The sequence below is a fragment of the Ctenopharyngodon idella genome, chromosome 20 (genome assembly GCF_019924925.1).
Source record: "Ctenopharyngodon idella isolate HZGC_01 chromosome 20, HZGC01, whole genome shotgun sequence".
In the NCBI taxonomy this organism is placed as follows: Eukaryota; Metazoa; Chordata; class Actinopteri; order Cypriniformes; family Xenocyprididae; genus Ctenopharyngodon; species Ctenopharyngodon idella.
The window spans coordinates 29,618,804-29,639,375 of record NC_067239.1 but is presented as its reverse complement, the minus strand read 5'-3'; the positions used below and the strand labels follow the sequence as shown (position 1 = coordinate 29,639,375).

Below are 20,572 nucleotides of genomic sequence, written 5' to 3'. Positions count from 1 at the left end.
TAATAATAAATATTGTTATTTAATTTACAGTAATAGTATTTTAAAAAATATGTATTTAAGAAAAATAATTTTATTTTAAAGTACAGCTGTAAAATATTAATAATTTAGTCTCAATTTCTTTATTATCGATCTTAGCCATATTAGATTTTTAACCATATTTAGATTTTATTTAGTTTAATCTTTCAGCCCTGGCGAACAACAGTTTGAGCTATGCTAATATGTGAAGTAAATCCACTCACAATAGATGTCATTTATATACAGGTGACTTAAAGGTACAGTAGCAAAAACAGTCGGTTTAATCCAAAGTGTGATTGAGAGGTAAAATGGCCACAGACATCTAAATAACGGCTGATTTGCTGGATGAAATCTTGACAAAATATAAGTTGTAAATAGTAAAATATGGACCTTTTAAAATGAAAAGGCATATTGTATAACAATCTGACCCTGGTTTCTCTTTTCAGCCAAACCCCTCGAATAAACTGGCCATTATTCACATCCTCGGTCTGCTGTCCAATCTCTTCACCACACTGGACATCACCAAACAGGAGGAGGAGTCAGGAGAGAGTGCCCCACCCGTCAAATCAGCCCCGCCTCAGACAGGCCCCAACCCTGTAAGCACCTTCCTGCTCTCCGCGGTCACACCGAAGCAGACATTTCCATGTGTCAGAGGTGGACTGTAGTGTGTTTTGTGTGTTTTAGGTGGTGGTGGTGCTCCAGCAAGTCTTTGCACTGATACAGACGGTCCTCAGTAAATGGCTGAATGACTCGCAGGTTGTGGAGGTAAGATTCATCTCAAGCTCCTTTTTCTGCATCACCTCAATATGGAAGCAGTATTTGTGTGCAGGACAGATTTAATTTTGCACTCTCTCTCTCTCTCTCAGGCGGTGTGTGCCATCTTTGAGAAGTCTGTGAAAACTCTCCTGCATGATTTTGCCCCCATGGTGTCTCAGCTGAGTGAGATGCTGGGGCAGATGTACAGTACCATACCGCAGGCATCTGCGCTGGACTTAACCCGCCAGGTACACGACACACACAATGAAAAATGAATGTTCATACAGGTAGTAGTGGTAGGGTTCCTGCGGGTCCTTAAAAAGTTAATTTTGCTCAAGTTTAAGGCTGTAAAAGTCTAAAATATCTTAAATGGCATAACATAAATATAAATATAATTTTACAATGTCTTAAATTTGGGATCGTATTTAAAATATATATAAAATAAGTCAAAACATCTGCACTGTTGCGTGTTGTACAGGCTCACTGTTTCAGAGCCGTTCACGATCAATGAATACTGCGCATTTATGCCAAGCAATTGCTTATGATAGACTGTTGATGAATTATGAATTATTAACAATGTTTACATTATGGTGTTTGCAGAGCTTGACATTAAAGGGTTAGTTCACCCAAAAATGAAATTTCTGTCATTAATTACTCACCCTCATGTCGTTCCAAACCCGTAAGACCTTCATTCATCTTCAGAACACAAATTAAGATATTTTGATGAAATTCGAAAGGATTTTTTATCCTTCATTGAAAGCAATGAAATTACCACATTCAATGTCCAGAAAAGTAGTAAAAACATCGTTAAAATAGTCGGCGTGACTGCAGTGGTTCAACCTTAATGTTTTGAAGTGATGAGAATACTTTTGGTGCGCAAAAACAAAACAAAAATAACGACTTTATTCAACAAATTCGTCTCTCCCCTGTCATTCTGCTACGTTTTTTTCGTTGCAGCGCTTCCAGGTTCTACATCCGAAGAGCGGCTCCGTATTGGCCGACGCCTGTTCACATGAGCAGCACGAGGTGTGTGTGTGATGCTGACACAGGAGCCGGCCAATAATGAGCCGTCGTTCAGATGTAAACACGGAAACGCAGCACTGCGCCAGCTGCGTAACAGACTGACACAGAAGAGGAAAAACTGTTGAATAAAGTCATCATGTTTGTTTTGTTTTTGCGCACAAAAAGTATTCTTGTCACTTCATAACATTAAGGTTGAACCACGTCACGTTGACTATTTTAACAATGTTTTTAATACTTTTCTGGACATTGAATGTGGTAATTTCATTGCTTTCAACGGAGGATAAAAAACCCTCTCAGATTTCATCAAAATATCTTAATTGTGAATTGCATGTCTTACGGGTTTGGAACAACATGAAGGTGAGTAATTAATGACAGGATGAACTAACCCTTTAACCACATTGGCTAGTGGTTTTCCAAAGTTGCTAGCCACTCAGCATTTTTGTTGTTGGAAAATTACGTTTAATATAATTAAAGTTGACTATGGCATGCTAAAATTTACTTGAGCTAGATGTACAACCCTTATTTTTAATTTTGTAAAATGTAAATGACCACTGTACAAACCCAAATCCAGACTGCACTAAAGGTCATCATCAAATATTTAGCTCTGATAAGATTGTGTTTAAAGCTCCCTTCTTATGAAAACTTGCAGCCTATTAAGACATAAAAAGTAGCTTCTTATTGTATATAATAAAAATGGTCCAGGGGTGAATAAGATCAACTGAAAAGATAAAAACTGAACTCAAAAAACCTTGACAGAGAAACACTGTCTGTTTAAATATTTATTAACAGCAGTAAATACAGTAATGCAGAGTAGAAAAATCTCTTCACTAGCAACAAAGAGCAAAGAAGAACATTCATTTTGTTTAATCAATTTAAATTCATAAAACTCAAAAAAACATTTTGACTTTACATTTTATGTGTGAAATGTGAACGTGAGAATGAAGGCCGACTTCATGAGGACCAGCTATGTTTGCCTAATATCAATACATATGTATATAATCAATAAAATGTCTTATCTAGGAGTATTTTAAACTTGCAATTATCATGTTTTGCAATTGAATGCGTGCCTCACTAAGAATCTGATATACATGATTTATTTTGGGATTGTTTGGACATGACGGTATTCATTTTATTTATGCAGGTCTTAAAAAGTCTCACATTTGATTTAAAAAACTCTGCAGAAACCCACATGTGCTGTGCTGCTTCTTTTTGTGGAGTTTCATTTGATTAATTTTGTTTTCTTGCAGATGGTCCACATATTTGCCAGTGAAACAAATCATTTTCCCCCAATCAAAGCGCTGTTTGAACTGGTCACTTCTGTTACTCTGACCATCTTCCAGCAAGGTAGGCATGCTGGGAACACCCAGCTGCAGAGGGTGAAGGAAATCATGTGGTTTTGATGTCTTTAACAGTCACTATTTCCAGTTGTTTGCATGTGTCTGTTTTTTAAACCCACACACACAGAAACAGAGTTCAGAAATGAGCATGTTTTTGAAACGGTTCTTGTTTTCTGAAATGGTGTGGTGACTTTTGATCCTGTTATTCTGTTTGAGATTTTTACCCAATGAGTTTCACACACACGCTTAATTCAAGGGCGTTTTCACACTAGAGTTTCTGATCTGGATCCGAATGCATTCAGTCCTGTTTACACCTGGTATTAATAGACGTTTCATGTGATCTGATTGATTGACAGGTGAGTAGGCAGTCCTTCACTGTTATCTGGGATGCATTGGGATGCACTGTGCAATGTGGTTTCAATTATTTGACCATAACACAATTAAACCCCTGTTTACACATGTATCTTTCACTCACCACTTGTAATTGGATCACCTGAGATGGATCTTAATACCAAATGTAAATGGGGTTCTTTGATATCAGATTTTATGAAAGCCGTTTTCCGAACCATTTGAAAATCTGCTGCTTGCTGCACTGTCCGATAATTGAAATTATCTTGTCTACAGAATTACTGCGCTTTCATGTAAGCACAAGTCAAGAGAAGATCAAATCACACGCAGGATTTATGTTAACGTTTCTCTATTAGATACAAAGAAAAATAAATTACTATTCACTCAATTTGTTTAGGCCTACATTTAAGATTTATGTATTTGAATTGCATGTGAAGTTTCCATTTGTTTGAATTAAACAGTTTTAACATAAACAAATAAACTTATTGTGATGCATATTTGTCAATCATACATAATTGAAATGGGTAAGAAACAGGGTAAGATTTCTGTAATAGTACTAATGAACTCAATTTGTTTTAAATACAAAATAACCTGGTTTATATATTTATCATGAATAAATCCAGTTTGTTTCATTCTCATGCATTTTAGCTAAATGAATATTGCTTGTCTCACAGCTAGACATATTTGAACTGTTAATACTTTTTAATTGAATAAATTTAATTGTATTGTGCTTTTTTACATTCAACTTTCTTGAGTTTGTAATGTTGCTGTTTGAGCATGAAAAAGCTCTGGAAAGTTCCAAAGCACAAAGTCACCCTAGCAGGAGTTATTCTCTATATCAGTGTCACTGTTTCTGAACTCTGAGTTTTCTTCCAGGAACGAGCACATCACAATATTGCTCATTTAAATAATTCCCCCCAAGTCATACAGAAAAAAAGAGGTTGGCCCTGATTGAGTTAATTAGTAGTGTGTTGAAACTGGCAGTTATGGTAAGGGGCGGGACATTTCCCAAACACACTTGAAGCGCTTGACCAATCACAACACACTGGTCCAGCCGACCAATCAGAGCACATTGCACTTTTTGGAAGGAGGGGCTTCATAGAGACAGAAACTAAACAGTGTTATTGACAGACTGGGAAGAGAAGAGATGCAATAATGTCAAATATGTGAAAGATAATGTGTTTTTTTTTTTTTGTTTTTTTTTTTGTTTTTTTACATCTAAGGATGAAAACCTAGTAGACCCCAAAAACAAATTAAAGGCCTCTTTGATTGTTTTCATAATGAACAGATTTATGCTGATTCTAAGCAATCTGAATAAATGCATTTTGAAAATATGGTTACTTAAATAAAATTAAATAGATCCAAATAGTTATTAATAAACTGCCAACATTTTTTTGAGTTTGAAAATCTTATCTGTTTCATTTATGTATGACTGACAAAATATGCATCACATTATGTTTATTGGTTTGTTTGTTTGTTTAAACTGTGTAATCTAAAAGCATTTTATATGAAATTCAAATACAATTTAGGCCTAAGTATTCATTTGAGTGTTGTAGCAAAAGGTTGCATGATTCACCAAACGCAAACAATATAGTCGAGATTTATGTTTGGATTTATTACTTTGTAACTGAGAAGGTCTGCTTGTATTAAGTCCCCCTGTAAGTCAATAATTTTATCCCTTAAAACTCGTCTTTGATCACCAAAATTACATATTTAAAATTTTCCTTGAAAAAAATTCTTCATGCCTTAAAATAGCTTGAATGTAACTCTACACCCTTGCTTCATTTAGTATACGTGGTTCTATGAATATGCAAATTAGCCCCACCTCCACTCACTCACACAAGTTCAGAAATTCACACGTTGACGTGATTATTTTGATGTCAGAAACACCAGCGTTTTTCGAGACTGTCTTTAGATCACTGCAGTTTTAAAGAGAAAATACTCAGCAATGGTGTTGACTTTGCACATTGTTTGTCTTAAAGCACCACATAGACATAATAACATTAAAAGCTTGATTTTCACCACAGGGGGACTTTAAAATATGATTATTAGTGTAGCCCTACTTACTATTAATGCTGTGTATATGCATTCATAAATTGGGGATTATGCTATGTGCACCTATTAAACTTGTCTTTGGGCTTCACTATTTTCATGTCTCCACTTCCATCACCTTTACTTGTTGACCTGAATAAACAACATGGCATCATTTGCTTAGTTACTGTCGGTTTGCAGATTCTTATACTGCAAAAAAAAAACTAAGCAACAAATTTCACTCAAAAATTCTAAAGAAACTGCAAGAAATTTAGAAGTTTTTTCTTGTAAAATGTACTCCAGTAATCATTTTTATAGTGTATTCATTCAATGTGTTAATTTTATCTCATCTTGTTCAGACTCAAAACACCAACTTGTTTGGTGATCGACATCATAATGACCGAATTTTAATTTTTGATGATATCGAACTCTGGACCAACCAATGACAAGAAGTGTGAAAACAGCCTAAATTTGTCCAGCATGACTCCCTACTTCTCACACACACACACATACATTTGTTCTTTGCATGTGCCCTCTAGCACACTAACCACGCTTGCATCCCTCACTTCCTGTTTGTCATTCTTCACGTTCTTCTGTTTTAACCACATCGTTTCCAAATCAGCAGAAATGTGAGATAACACTCTTATCCCGATCAGGTGACTTGGCCGAAAGGATCTGCCGTGGCCTGTGTGTTTGTTTGTTTGTTTTCTGTGAAGGGGTGGGGTTTGGTGGGTTGGGTGGGGTCTGGGTTTGTGGGGGCGGGGTCTTGTTTGGAGTGTGGGAACAGCAAAGGGAGGGAAGTTTGGGACTGACTGCTACCTTGCTCTTCCGGGGTGGCTGTGGGAACCAAGCACTCACCAGCCGCAGCGGGCCAGTCGGGTGTATGAATTGAATTTACAGACAATGAAAACAAATAAAACGCACACTAAAAAGAAAGAAAGAAACACAAGTGTCATCACAGTAACAGGTGCCTCCTGGGTTCCCACTCCAAACCCACTGTTTCTTTTGTTTTTTAGGTTTCTTTACTTTCTCTCGTTACTTCTTTTTGTTTTCCTTCTTTGTTTCTCCCCTTCAGAACGGACTCATTGATCTGTCTTTTTTTGTTTTTCCTCTTTTGTTTTATCGCAACTGCCTTCAAGTCGTTCATGTTCCCTCCTCTTTCTCTGCCCTACTTCTCTCACGCGTGCGATTATTTCCGTCCAGTTGACTTTTCCTTTCCACATGACTGTTCGATCTGTTCTGTTGCTGTTTGTATATATTCTTATTATTCTTATTATTTCTTAAGTTTCATCTTTATTATATTTTAGGGCCCAGGGATCATCCTGATATTGTTGATTCATTTATGCAACTCCAAGCTCAGGTGTGTTTTTGGTTTCTTATTTCATTCACTTTGGGTTTCTCTCTTCTCTTTCGCTGTCCCTTTCTTTCTCACTTTCTCTTCCTTTCCGTCCTGTGTCACGGTCTTTTCAGACCCTTGTTTTGCTCGGGCAGTGGAATTGACCTGAGGGGTTTTGCTATTGGATGATTGACAGCTCTCTCGTCCAATAGTCACACAGAACATCTCCGATCTGTGCACATCTCATTTGATCCAAAATCCTGCTGCTTGTAGCTGTATATTAAACATCTAAACGTGGCTGTGATTGTGTGGCATCTTGGCACATTATTATTATTTTTTTTATACAGTGAAGTTGGACTAATATGTTTAGACATCTGAGATTTAAAGTGAAATTAAAGTTTTAGGATTTTGAGTAATTTAAATGTAAAGTTATGAATATGTTTTATTTTAGATTCTGTACTATTTAGAGGCCACTAATAAAATAAGTAAATAATAAAGATCTTCCTCTGTGCAATGTCTTTATATCGATATGCACGTGTGTGTGTGTGTGTGTGTGTGTGTGTGTGTGTGTGTGTATATATATATATATAATATATATTACACACACGCACCAATCAGGCATAACATTATGACCACATCACGACACCTGTTAGTGGGTGGGATATATTAGGCAGCAAGTGAACTTTTTGATCTCAAAGTTGATGTGTTAGAAGCAGGAAAAATGGGGAAGCGTAAGGATTTGAGCAAGTTTGACAAGGGCCAAATTGTGATGGCTAGACGACTGGGTCAGAGCATCTCCAAAACTGCAGCTCTTGTGGGGTGTTCCCGGTCTGCAGTGGTCAGTATCAAAAGTGGTCCAAGGAAGGAACAGTGGTGAACCAGCGACAGGGTCATGGGCGGCCAAGGCTCATTGATGCACGTGGGGAGCGAAGGCTGGCCCGTGTGGTCCGATCCAACAGACGAGCTACTGTAGCTCAAATTGCTCAAGAAGTTAATGCTGGTTCTGATAGAAAGGTGTCAGAATACACAGTGCATCACAGTTTGTTGCGTATGGGGCTGCATAGCTGCAGACCAGTCAGGGTGCCCATGCTGACCCCTGTCCACCGCCGAAAGTGCCAACAGTGGACACGTGAGCATCAGAACTGGACCACGGAGCAATGGAAGAAGGTGGCCTGGTCTGATGAATCATGTTTTCTTTAACACCCCGTGGATGGGATGCGTGTGTGTCGCTTACCTGGGGAACACATGGCACCAGGATGCACTATGGGAAGAAGGCAAGCCGACGGAGGCAGTGTGATGCTTTGGGCAATGTTCTGCTGGGAAACTGCCGGGAAACTGCCATCCATGTGGATGTTACTTTGACACGTACCACCTACCTAAGCATTGTTGCAGAACATGTACACCCTTTTAATGGAAATGGTATTCCCTGGTGGCTGTGGCCTCTTTCAGCAGGATAATGTGTCCTGCCACAAAGCAAAAATGGTTCAGGAATGGTTTGAGGAGCACAACAATGAGTTTGAGGTGTTGACTTGGCCTCCAAATTCCCCAGATCTCAATCCAAGTCCGATCCATGGAGGCTCCACCTCGCAACTTACAGGACTTAAAGGATCTGCTGCTAACATCTTGGTGCAGATACCACAGCACACCTTCAGGGGTCTAGTGGAGTCCATGTCTCGACGGGTCAGGGCTGTTTTGGCAGCAAAAGCGGGACCAACACAATATTAGGAAGGTGGTCATAATGTTATGCCTGATATATCATCAAAAATATATATATATATATATCAAAAAAATCATTTAAATCATGTCACTTCAATAAAATATAACACAGTTGAAAGAGTCAAAATCCCACAAGCACCCCCTGCCCCCTTCCAGTGTCATTCCAGCCCTTAAACCGATGAAAGCCTAAATTGATTCATCTCAATTAATTGATTAATTGAATCAAATGAATTGGCTCTCTCGTTTATGTATTTGGTCCTCATGAAGTTCTCATGAGGTTTTCCCTCTCTCGGTTTCTCTCTCTGTGTCTTTCTCAAATATCCTCTCATCCTCAATGAGTTTCTTAATGCATCAGTTGTCTTTATCGTACATGTTATTTAGATTTCTGTTGCATTCAGTCCAACTGAGCAGAGAAAGTAGTGATTGAACAGATGTGAACAAAACAAGTGAGAACGCTAAAGAGAAAAAAAAAATCATCATACCTTTAGTTTCTATTAAATTTCAGTATTTTAGTTTTTTTGCTGTTTATTTCTTACTTACCTGATCTGTTTGCATTGAATATGTACGTTTGGTTGATTTTCTAGAGCTAGACAGATATAGGGAGTGAGTGAGTGAGTGAGGGGAGGGTGGCACATGAGTGGCACATGAGTGATTGACAGGGTTCCAGGGGCGGGGTTTGAGTCATGTGCTCTGTTCATTGGCTCTGTCTGATTTGTAGGCCCTCAAACGGAAGCCCGATTTATTCTTATCAGAGAGTCTTGATGTGAAAGCCGTGTTCCACTGTGGTAAGTCTGTTTAAAATGTAGAAAACACTGATGGATCCTCCTCCTTTAGTGTGTATGAATGTCTCTGTAATGTTTAACACAGAGTCATTTCTTTAATGGCGCTTTGTTTCGGCCGTAGGAGTGCTGTCACTGAAATTCCCAGAAGCCCCAACAGTCAAATCTACCTGTCTTTTCTTTGTAAGTCAGAGGTCATCATGACAATCTGAAGGCCCGTTCGCACCAAGAGCATAGGAATACACCACTGGTCAAAAGTTTGGAATAATTTTTGTTTGATGAAAAACACAATAATACTGTGAAATATTACAATTTAATATAACTGTTTTCTATTTGAATATATTGTAAAATGTAATTTATTCCTGTGATCAAAGCTGAATTTTCAGCATCATTACTCCAGTCTTCAGTGTCACATGATCCTTCAGAAATCATTATCATATGCTGATTTGCTGCTCAATTATTAATAATGGTTCTTATTATCATCATTGTTTTCTGATTAATATTTATGTGGAAACCGTGATACTTTTTTTTTTTTTTTTCTTACAATTCTTCTTTTACAAAAGTTTATATATATATATATATATATATTAGATATATATTTTAACAGATTTCACAAAAATATGAAGCTGCACAACTGTTTTCAACATTGATAATAATATCAGCATATTAGAATGATTTCTGAAGGATCATGTGACATAAATTACATTTAAATTACAATTTTAAAGCAATACATTTTTTAGGAATAAATTACATTTTAAAATATATTCAAATAGAAAACACTTATTTCAAATTGTAATAATATTTCACAATATTACTGTATTTTTCATCAAATAAATCCAACCTTAGAGACATAAGAGACCAAAATATTAAAAAATGGTAATTATTCTGAACTTCTGACTTGGTAGTGTATATTGTTTTGATTGAACGGCAAGATGCTCTGTGTGTATTGACCTTCAGATTGTGTCTCTTTCCCTCCTGTGAAATATAGCATCATAAATGGTAGCCGTGTGCAATGTTGAATTGTTCCTTTATTTGCGTCGACTGCAGACGGAACTAATACCGCACTGTGCAGACGTTCCTCCTGTGGGTCAGGTCGTACAGGAAGACGGTAAACTCCTCCTATTGGCTGTACTGGAGGTGAGCGCACAACTTTTCACCAGAGGTTCAGAATATAAAACGCACAAGAGTCTGATCTACTTTTTTTTTTTTTTTTTTTTTTGGCAGGCCATCGGTGGTCAGTCGTCCCGCAGTCTGATGGACCAGTTTGCGGAGGTGCTCTTCTGTCTGAACAAGCATTGCTTCGCTCTGCTGACGGTGTGGCTCAAAGAAGCTCTGCGCTCGCCGGGCTTCCCGTCCTCACGTGTCTCTGATGAGCAGAAAGACACGTTCAGTCAACAGGTGCTCAGGTGAGATGAGTTGTGCCATTTTATAATTCTGGATAGCAAAAACTGGTATACATGCAAAACACAGTCCTTTAAAATGTTTGCGTGAACATTAATTTGAGGTCTGTAAGATTTTGAATGTTTTAGAATGTCTCTTCTGCTCACCAAGGCTGCGTTTGTTTAATCAAAAATACAGTAAAATCAATAATATTGTGCAATATTATTACAATTTAAAATAACTGTTTTCTATGTGAATATAATGTAAATTGTAATTTATTCCTGTGATCAAAGCTGAATTTTCAGCATCATTACTCCAGTCTTCAGTGTCACATGATCCTTCAGAAATCATTCTAATATGATGATTTGCTGCTCATGAAACATTTCTGGTTATTATCAATGTTGAAAACAGTAGAGCAGCTTCATATTTTTGTGGAAACTGTGATACATCTTTGAATAAAAAGTTTAAAAGAACAGTATTTATTTGAAATAAAAAGCTTTTGTAACATTATAAATGCCTTTAACTCTCATTTTTGATCAATTTAATGTGTCCTTGCGTAATGCAAGTATTAATAAAATATATTTTAAAAAAAGAATAAATAAACACAAAATCTTACTGACCCCAAACCTTTGAACAATAGTGTATGTAGCTTTCAACCCAAAGTTTTTTGATACATGCAAGTTTAGTCATTGGTCAGAGTATTATTTATATACTTTTATGGTATTTATTAATATTTTAAATTAGCTTTTATTTTTATATGTTCAGTTTTTATTTTTATTTTTATTTTTTTGTGCTTTTTTTAATTAGTTTCTGTTTTTAAATATTTACTTTACTTAACTTTTATTTCAGTTTTATTAGTAGTAATTTTAGTACTTCAGATTTTTTGTATTTCAGTTAGTTGCCACATTGTTTTTAATATTCCTTTTTTCTATCTAGTGTTTATATTTTATTTCAGCTTCATTTCAGTTAACAAAAACAATTTTTAATAGATTTAATTTTAGCTTAAAGGGATAAGATTACCCAAAAATAAAAATTCTGTCATCATTTACTCACCCTCAAGTTGTTCCAAACCTGTATGAGTTTCTTTCTTCAGTTGAACACAAAAGAAGATATTTTGAACAATGTTGGTAACCAAACAGTTTCTTGTCCCCATTGACTTCCATAGTATTTTTTTTTTCCCATACTGTGGAAGTCAATGGGGACCAGCAACTGCAAACGTTTTTCAAAATATCTTCTTTTAATGTAAATGATGACAGAATTTTTATTTTTGGGTGAATTGTCCCATTAAGTTTTAGCTAACAAAACAACACTGCTCCCTAAATCTAATGTAAATTGAATGTACATTTTTTTTTCTTTATATCCTCTCAGGGAGCGAGTGAACAAGCGGCGAGTGAAAGACATCGTGAAAGAGTTCACCCTGGTGTGCCGCGGCCTTCACGGAACCGAGTACGCCGCAGATTACTAAGCCACACGAGTACGGACACAGTGTGAGGAAACCCAAAATGTACAATTCCCAGAAGCCCTCACTGCGACGTGAATGATACTGACAGTCTGAGAGTCGGGATCTTCCACCAACTCGTCCTTCTCGCTCTCTCTCTCTCTGTCAACCTCTCTCCCATTGGATTTTGGGGCCTCCGCAGGACGATCCGAACAGTCGACATCTCTGCTCCCAACATCTCACAGCATGTTCGCTGGAAACCATTCTTTGATTCCCCCTACGTTCGATCTTCCGTGGCTCTTGGGCTGTTTTCCTTGTGATAATTTGCATCCGTTTGAACGAAGAAATAGTGTTAGTTAAATGTTTTTTATTTTTTATTTTGGAGAAATAAAAAGCATATATATATATACACACATATATATATATATATATATATATATATATATATTTAAATATATATAAATGCACATAATAATCTAGTAAACCGTGGGGTGACGAGTCCGTGTGCTGCTAACAGAGAGAGGGACCAATACAGACTGTTTTTTCTCTGTGGCTTTATATCTATCCTCTATATCTCTGTCTGTCTAACCCCTCCTCACACTCAATTCTGCCAAAATGTTGTGGACGTTTTTTAATAAAATTATAATTATGGTTGTTTATATAATATATATATATATATATATATATATATATATATATATAATGTTAGCAGCGTATTTGGGGACTAGTAAAGGCTGGGTGTTACACAACGAAAAAGAGAGATGCGCAAAGATGATAGTTCAATCAAAAAATAAAATTGTCATCATTTACCAACCCTAATGTAATTCCGAACTTTTATGATTTCTATATTCAAAAATTCTCCTTTTGTGTTTGATTGAAGAAATTAAGTCAAACGGGTTTGAAATGACATGAGGGTGCATAAATTATGACATAATTTTGATTTTTGGCTGAACTGTCCCTTTAAATTCGGTTGGTATGTGCACACACATCAAACAATTGAGTTCACTCAACAACTAATTAAACGCGTACCGCATGTCTCTCTCTCTCTCTTTCTCGTTTCTGCCCGGCTGCTGCTTGCCGACATGTAGCATGTGTGTTGCGTTACATACGGGCCCAGAATGAGTCATAATCAGTGGACGAGGGCTGTTCTATCGTGTTCGTTTACTAGTGAGTCACAGAGTGAGAATAAAGGGAGAGACAGAGAAGTCAAATGTACATTAGGTTTTTTTTTCTTTCTTTTTTTTGTACCTTGTTTTAATTTATTAAATACATCTGAGATGGCAGCACTGGGTTCTGTGGTCTGTTTGTGTGAATGAAGGTGTGAATGCTCATCACAAGAAGACAAAACCAAACCACAAGCTCTTCAGGTGAGTACTGGAGTGTATGATTAATTTGTTAATGTTCTGAGGCTACAGGAACATTTTTTTTTTTTTATCATTTTTTTTTTTTTTTTACCCCAGTGAATATTATGTTTATTTTTTGAAAGGTGTTTATTTTTTAAAGTCAGTTGCTGTATGCACTCAAAAAAGATATAAAAAGATTTTAAAAAAAAATAAAAAAATAAAAAAAAAAGCTGAGTATTTTATCTTTAAAACTGCAGTGAACCGTGGTTTGAAATCGCTGGTGTTTCTGACGTCACGAACTACCTTGTAACCAATCACATCAACATGCTGGCGGGCTTTAGCATATCATTAACTGACCGCAAGGGAGTCTCAAAAGAAGGTTATTCCGGTATATTTTTCTGTTGATATGAAAAATCGGGTAGATTTAGCAATATGGCGGGTGTATATGATGCATATTATGATGAAATATGCCTTTCTCCACTGAGTTGTTCAAAGCGTTTCTAAGGATACTTATTTTTAGAAGGCAGCTGTCTGACTCGCGAATTAGCAACACATTATTCATTATTAGCCGTTTGATAACATAGTCAGGCAAAAGGCTAATCATATTAATTACAGTTATGTGTCCGACGTTGTAAAAAGAGAAACCATTGTGCAGCGTTCACCTCAGTAAGTTGACCGAGTGGATTTCGTCTGAGCTCGTGCGAGTGAGTGGAGGCGGGGCTAATTATCATATTCATAGATCCGCGTTTATTAAATGAAGGGTGTAAAGTTACATTCAAGCTATTTTAAGGCATTAAAAAATAACGGGGAAAAGCGTTTAAATATGTAATTTTGGTTATCAAAGATGAGTTTTAAGGGAAAATAAAATGATTGACTACAGGGGGACTTGTGACAACATGCCCCAATACAGATTAAATGGGATACATTACAGAATTGGAACCTGAATTTAAATGAAATTTTAGGCTTTTCGGCTGAACAAGCTATTCATGTAACTGACAAATTCAAACCAAACCGATTACCTAAAAAAATTATATAAATGGCAGTGAAGTAAATGCGCTCAGTGAAATGACTATGCCGTTTATATTTGATGACAGGGTCGAGGCCCCACATCAAGGACGGTAACGATAAAGATATTGTTTTAAACACCGTTTTAAATGTAAAAGAATAGCAGAGTCCACACCACAACAATAACTATAGGCACAGAGGAACGATATCGCTGGAATTGATTCACAACGATTTTCTCCAGATGATGAACGTTAAAAACATTGACAGCCAATCAAACTCTAGAGTAGCCTATTTAAAGGGATAGTTCACCCCAAAATGAAAATTTTGTCATCACTTACCCTCAAGTTGTTCCAAACCTTGTTTGAGTTTTTTTTTTTTTTTTTTTTTTTTTCTGGTGAACACAAAAGAAGATATTTAAAGAATTTTGGTAACCAGACAGTTGACGGTAGCCATTGACTTCCATAGTAGAAAAATAAAATAAAATGGAAGTCAATGGCTACCGTCAACTGTCTGGTTAACAAACTTTTTTTTTTTTTTTTTTAAATATCTTCTTTTGTATTAAACAGAAGAAAGAAAATCATACAAGTTTGGAACAACATGAGGGTACGTAAATGATGACAGAATTTTCATTTTTGGGTGAACTATCTCTTTAAAGCGACAGACGACATAACTGCAGCGCGCGCATATAATAAACAGAAAGTTGTCCGCTGGCGTAGACGCAAATATAGTTATTGTTAATATGTTTAGCTTTATAGTTATCGTTCTTAGTGTGAATAGGCCTTTATTGCAGTTCTTCATATTGACCTACAGATGTCTCTACAGCTCTGGAGAAACATCAAGAGATTTTAACGACGAGGCTCGTGAGAGATTTTTTTTTTTTTTTTTTTTTTTTTTTAAACTGCTGACTTTTACAGTTAAATAAGGTGATGCACTGTTTAAGTGTTAAACTGCCTTGTGTCGGTAAGATCAATTAATATAGGCCTATGTTGGGATATTATTATGTAGCCTATGGAAAAACTTTGGTAGGGAAAACTCAGTGGTGAAGAAGACATGCAAAGTGATTTACAAATGGCATCCATTTAGTAAAATGACCTTCATAAGTTGGTAACACTTTACAATAAGGTTCATTTGTTAACATTAGTTAACTACATTAGTTCACATGAATACGGAGGCCCTAAGAGGCCATACATTATTAAAGCATTTATTAGTCTTAATGTTCATTTCAACATTTACTAATACAAATATAAAACGTTGTATCCGTTAATATTATTTAATGAATCTTAGTTCATATTAACTAACAATGAACAGTTGTATTTTTATTAACTGACGTTGACAAAGATTAATAAATGCTGTAACAAATGTGCTGATTGTCAATTAATCTTATTGGTACCACTTTACAATAAGGTCCTATTAGTTAACATAAGTTATACAGGGGTTGGTCAATGAAACTGAAACAGGTTTCACGTCTATCATATGTGCAGCCTGGTGGCCAATCTTCTCTGATTTTAAGAGCCGAGTGTGAAGTTTGAAGTAGCAGAACAATAGCACAGCTGTACATAAAATACTGCAATCCACACAACATAAATGGGAGACATATCAGAGTTCAAAAGAGGACAAATTATTGGTGCGCGTCACGCTGGTTCATCTGCGACCAGGACAGCAAGTCTTTGTGGTGTATTGAGAGCTATGGTATCCAGCAGCGTACCAAACTACATCCAACAGATGTAACTGTTGACGCAAGTGGAAGCTGTCTGAAAGGGATGTCCAGGTACTAACCTGTATCCAAAAACATAAAACCACAGCTGTCCAACTCACCTCGACTCTCCTGTTTCCACCAAAACTGTTCATCAGGAGCTCCACAGAGTCAATATTCATGGTCTTGCTGCTATAGCCAAACTTTTGGTCACTCGTGCCAATGCCAAATGTTGGTTTCATTGGTGCAAATCTTGGGCTGTGGACCAGGTGAAACATCTGATGAGTCCACTTTCACTGTCTTTCCCACATCTGTGGGAGTTACGGTGTGGAGAAGGCCCGAAGAGTTTCAACCTCCAGACTGTGAAGCACGGCAGTGGATCACTGATGGCGTTCCCTGCTGTGCTTGATGGGCGTCACAGCCAAAGACTCCCGAAGACAGCCAAAGTGCACCTGATGGTTCAAACATTGAACCCTGAAGGTGTTGCTGTGTATCAGCATGATAATGCACCAATACACACAGCAAGACTGGTGATAGAAAGATTTGATGAACATGAGAGTGAAGCTGAACATCTCTCATGGTCTCCACAGTCACCAGATCTGAATATTTTTGAGCCACTTTGGGGTATTTTGGAGGAGCGAGTCAGACAACATTTTCCTCCAGCAGCATCACATAGTAACCTGGATACTGTTCTGGAAGAGGAACGGCTCAGAATCCCTCTGGCCTCTGTGAAGGACTTGTATCTGTCATTCCCAAGATGAATTGATGCTGTATTGGCCACAAAACAAGGCCTTACACCATCCTAATAAATGACTGTGGTCTAAAACCAGGTGTTTAAGTTTCATTGTCCAACCCCTGTAGATCATATTATCCCAGCAGCCTCCCTTATTTGTGTGTAATTTGGTATTTTCTGTCTGATTCCAGTTGTTTATCATTGTGTAAAGTAATTAATTTTAATGGTACATTAATGGTGACCTACTGACAATATAAAGCTTGATTACACCTGCATAATCTCTGTGTGATGCACAGAACTGGATCTCTGGGTTTGGTCCAATTAGTGATTAGTTCATTTAATTTCATTCTAAATAGCAGGGATTATAGGAAATAATACCTAAACAGAAACTTAATTGAATCAAACTGACCATAAAATAGAATAATTTCTACAGAAATAAACAGAAATCTAAAGAAATAACAGGTTTAGAATGACTTAACGTGAGTAAACTATAAATATGACATTTTAAGTGAACTATATCTGTAATATTAAAGAGTTTTAATTTATTTTTAATCTTTTGCTGCTGTTGTTATTATGTTAAATAAATACTTTGTTTATATAAGCTTTAACACTACAGTATTTTGACAGTCATGCCGATGAACTGAAGATTTAGTAGTAAATTCAGGGACTTTGGGACCAGGGGGAATTCTGCCTCTCTCTCTCTCTCTCTCTCTCTCTCTCTCTCTCAGGTCTTCTTCCTCAGACTCTCTCTCTCTCTCTCTCTCCTGTGTCTCCAGACTGAAGTCATGGAATCAGACATCACTTCATGTCCTGCAGTCTGATCCTCTCAGGAATCCTCGGATCTGATGGGACATTTAAGGATGTTTTTCCCTGATGTCTCATATTCACTGCTGTTGTTGGGAATCTCGTGTCTGACTGGCTTCACTAAGACTTCACAGGAGTTCTCAGGTACTAAACACCATCACCATCATCCTACAAAAGTTTGCGTATTTACACTTTATGATAGGCCTATTATCCTTTTAAATTTTAAATGAATTCACACGCGTTTAATCGAAATTGTGTTTTTAAACTTTTTTCAACTTCCCAGCTGTATGTCTTTAGTTTTAATGCATTTTTGAGGTGTCTGTGTTACACGCGCGTTATTTTATCCTCCTGTAAATAAGTGAAACATTGTAAGTTAACACATTCTTTCGCGGGAACTTCCTTGACCCACGCGATCAAAGAGAAACTGCACGTGTGCGCGCGCGCTCATGGGGTTACACTATTACATCTTAATATACAGTTAATATATACAGTGAGGTCCAAAAGTCTGAACAACTAATGAAAATGCTTCTGTTTGCAGTTTTTATAATTTAACAGGGTTTTTTAATTACAAAATATATTGTCAATTTGGGTTAGTCTATCAAGTTAGATACTGGAATTTCAGTGAAAATGTTTGAGAAAGTCTTTTGAGCACCACTGCATATTATTATATAGCCTACTACAGTATTTATATAGCGATCCTATATGAGATAAATACATGAAGCATTGATTTTATGAACTCTGTTGTTCATTTTTAGACTGTTACATGGATTTCAAAGTGTTATGATAGTTTGATAGATACACAAACGGTTTATCTGTGGTTTATGAAGGTTGTGTGTTTAGCTTGTGAAGAAATGAAGGACATAGATATGAATTGATCAGAAACAGCTGTGATGTGTTGAGTGAAGGCAGATCTCAGTGTGTGATGGTGTTCCCTGCTTGTTTTTAATAGAATTTTGTTTGCATTTCTCTTCTTAATTTTCTCAGATGTGCACAGCTTTGCTTTGGACGAAAAATAAACATCATGTTTTTTTCGGTCTGAGTACCACAATTGAACTTTCATTGACAGTCAGGTTTATTTGTATAGTGCTTTACACAATACAAACTGCTTCAAAGCAGCTTAAACTTAAAAGATTGAGCCTTAATGAGTGAATCTCACAAAACCTGTTAAGATCTAAGATCATGTCAGGATATATAATAATTTAATATATATATATACACACACACACACATATATTATATATTTACAAACTTTCATGTTAGATGGGATTAATTGTAATTGATTGATTTGACAGCACTTACATATAATTATAATAATATATGTTTTATATATATATATATATATATATATATATATATAATATGAAGCCTTTTTGCACTGAAACATTATTACTGCAATGTGAAAAAAAAAAAAATTATTTATGTCATGGTAGTATTTGTTGTACTTTCTTTAATTGTACTTTAATTGTCTTTAATTTCTGCCTATTTAAATAAAAAAAAGGTAAATAAAAAGGTTTTCATTCGTATTAAACTAAGGAGATTCATCAGTGAGCATAATGAGAATTACAGTAATGAAAATTGTAAAATGTCATAGGAATAATCACAATGCACCAAATGATAACTAAACAGGCTTCATTTGTTGAAGCAAAATATTATTTCCCATTTTTTTCCCTAGTTTTGAAATATGACCAGGGCTTGTTTTTGGGGGATTCTCATGAGCAGCAAAAGTCAAACTGTCCTGTCAAAGAAAACACACAGGACTGTTGTTCTGTTGGGTCACACAGGACCGTTCCGGTGACTCTTACTCTGAAAGACTCTCACACACTCTGGAACGTCCGTTTGATTGACAGGTGCTTGAAGAGGGTGACAGAAGTTGTTGATGGAGACGGAGCATCTGTTGCTGGGCAACAGGCCTGTACATCTGTCCTACAGGAACCTCGTGCCTTTGTGTGTGTATGCTGTGTTTCATCTTGGTTAATTAGCTTCACACACACACACTGATTCATTGTGTGAGTGTTCACTACACAGTGAAAGTAGGCATAAAGCTGTGGGCGGGGCTTATTGAGGCGCTGAATGGGATATGTGGCTGTTAAAGGGTCAGTAGGTCAACTGAGGTCAAACTGTTTGATGGATCCTGATACACCATTAAGACTGCCGTACTGTCATTCATGTGCTTCAGTCTTAAAGTCCATATGAAACGGCATTTAAAGGTGTGCTACGTTTTACAGAAAGGAATGAGCAGCATTTTTGATAAACGCATTTAAAATGAGATGAAGACTTGAAATTTAACATTCAGTAGGAAATGATGTCGGGTGGAGCTTGATTTGATTTGATCTGTCTGGATTTGATTGCCTTGTGATTTTTGGCTATGATATTATTGGTTAATGTGTTTGTTCCCCATCTGTGTGGATTTGATTATATTACTAACCATATAAACACTACAGTTCAAAAGTTTGAGTGAGTCAGTAAGTTTTTTTTTCAACATTTTTGAAATGCATCTCTTCTGCTCACCAAGGCTGCATTTATTTACAGTAAAATCAGTAATATTGTGAAATATTATTGCCATTTAAAATAACTGTTTTCTTTTTGAATATATTTTAAAATGTAATTTATTGCTGTGATTCGAAGCTGAATTTTCAGCATCATTACTCCAGTCTTCAGTGTCACATGATCCTTCAGAAATCATTCTAATATGATGATTTGCTGCTCAATAAACATTTCTGATTATTATCAATGTTGAAAACAGTTGTGTACAATTTTTTTCAGGATTATTTGATGAATAGAAAGTTCAAAAGAACAGCATTTATCTGAAATATAAAGCTTTTGCAACATTATTAT

The 20,572-nt window shown here is 36.4% G+C and overlaps 2 protein-coding genes across 3 annotated transcripts in view; both read left to right on the top strand.

The window, feature by feature from the left end:
• Positions 1–13,442, top strand: part of ipo13b (importin 13b) — a 48,193-nt gene extending 34,751 nt beyond the window's left edge. The window contains 10 exon segments of the mRNA XM_051874690.1: positions 462–611; positions 700–780; positions 882–1,019; positions 3,042–3,138; positions 6,818–6,870; positions 9,281–9,347; positions 9,466–9,524; positions 10,389–10,478; positions 10,566–10,747; positions 12,090–13,442. Of these exon segments, the coding sequence (XP_051730650.1) occupies positions 462–611; positions 700–780; positions 882–1,019; positions 3,042–3,138; positions 6,818–6,870; positions 9,281–9,347; positions 9,466–9,524; positions 10,389–10,478; positions 10,566–10,747; positions 12,090–12,186 (1,014 nt within the window). The 3' untranslated portion in view covers positions 12,187–13,442.
• A 4,228-nt stretch (positions 13,443–17,670) lies between these two features.
• The window catches only part of LOC127502396 (protein eva-1 homolog A), a 48,996-nt gene continuing 46,094 nt past the window's right edge, over positions 17,671–20,572 (top strand). The window contains exon 1 of one of the 2 annotated variants that reach the window (XM_051875315.1): positions 17,671–17,881. In XM_051875315.1, the coding sequence (XP_051731275.1) occupies positions 17,779–17,881 (103 nt within the window). In that variant the 5' untranslated portion in view covers positions 17,671–17,778. The remainder of the gene's footprint in view (positions 17,882–20,572) is intronic. The other variant, XM_051875314.1, reaches the window with a different exon arrangement.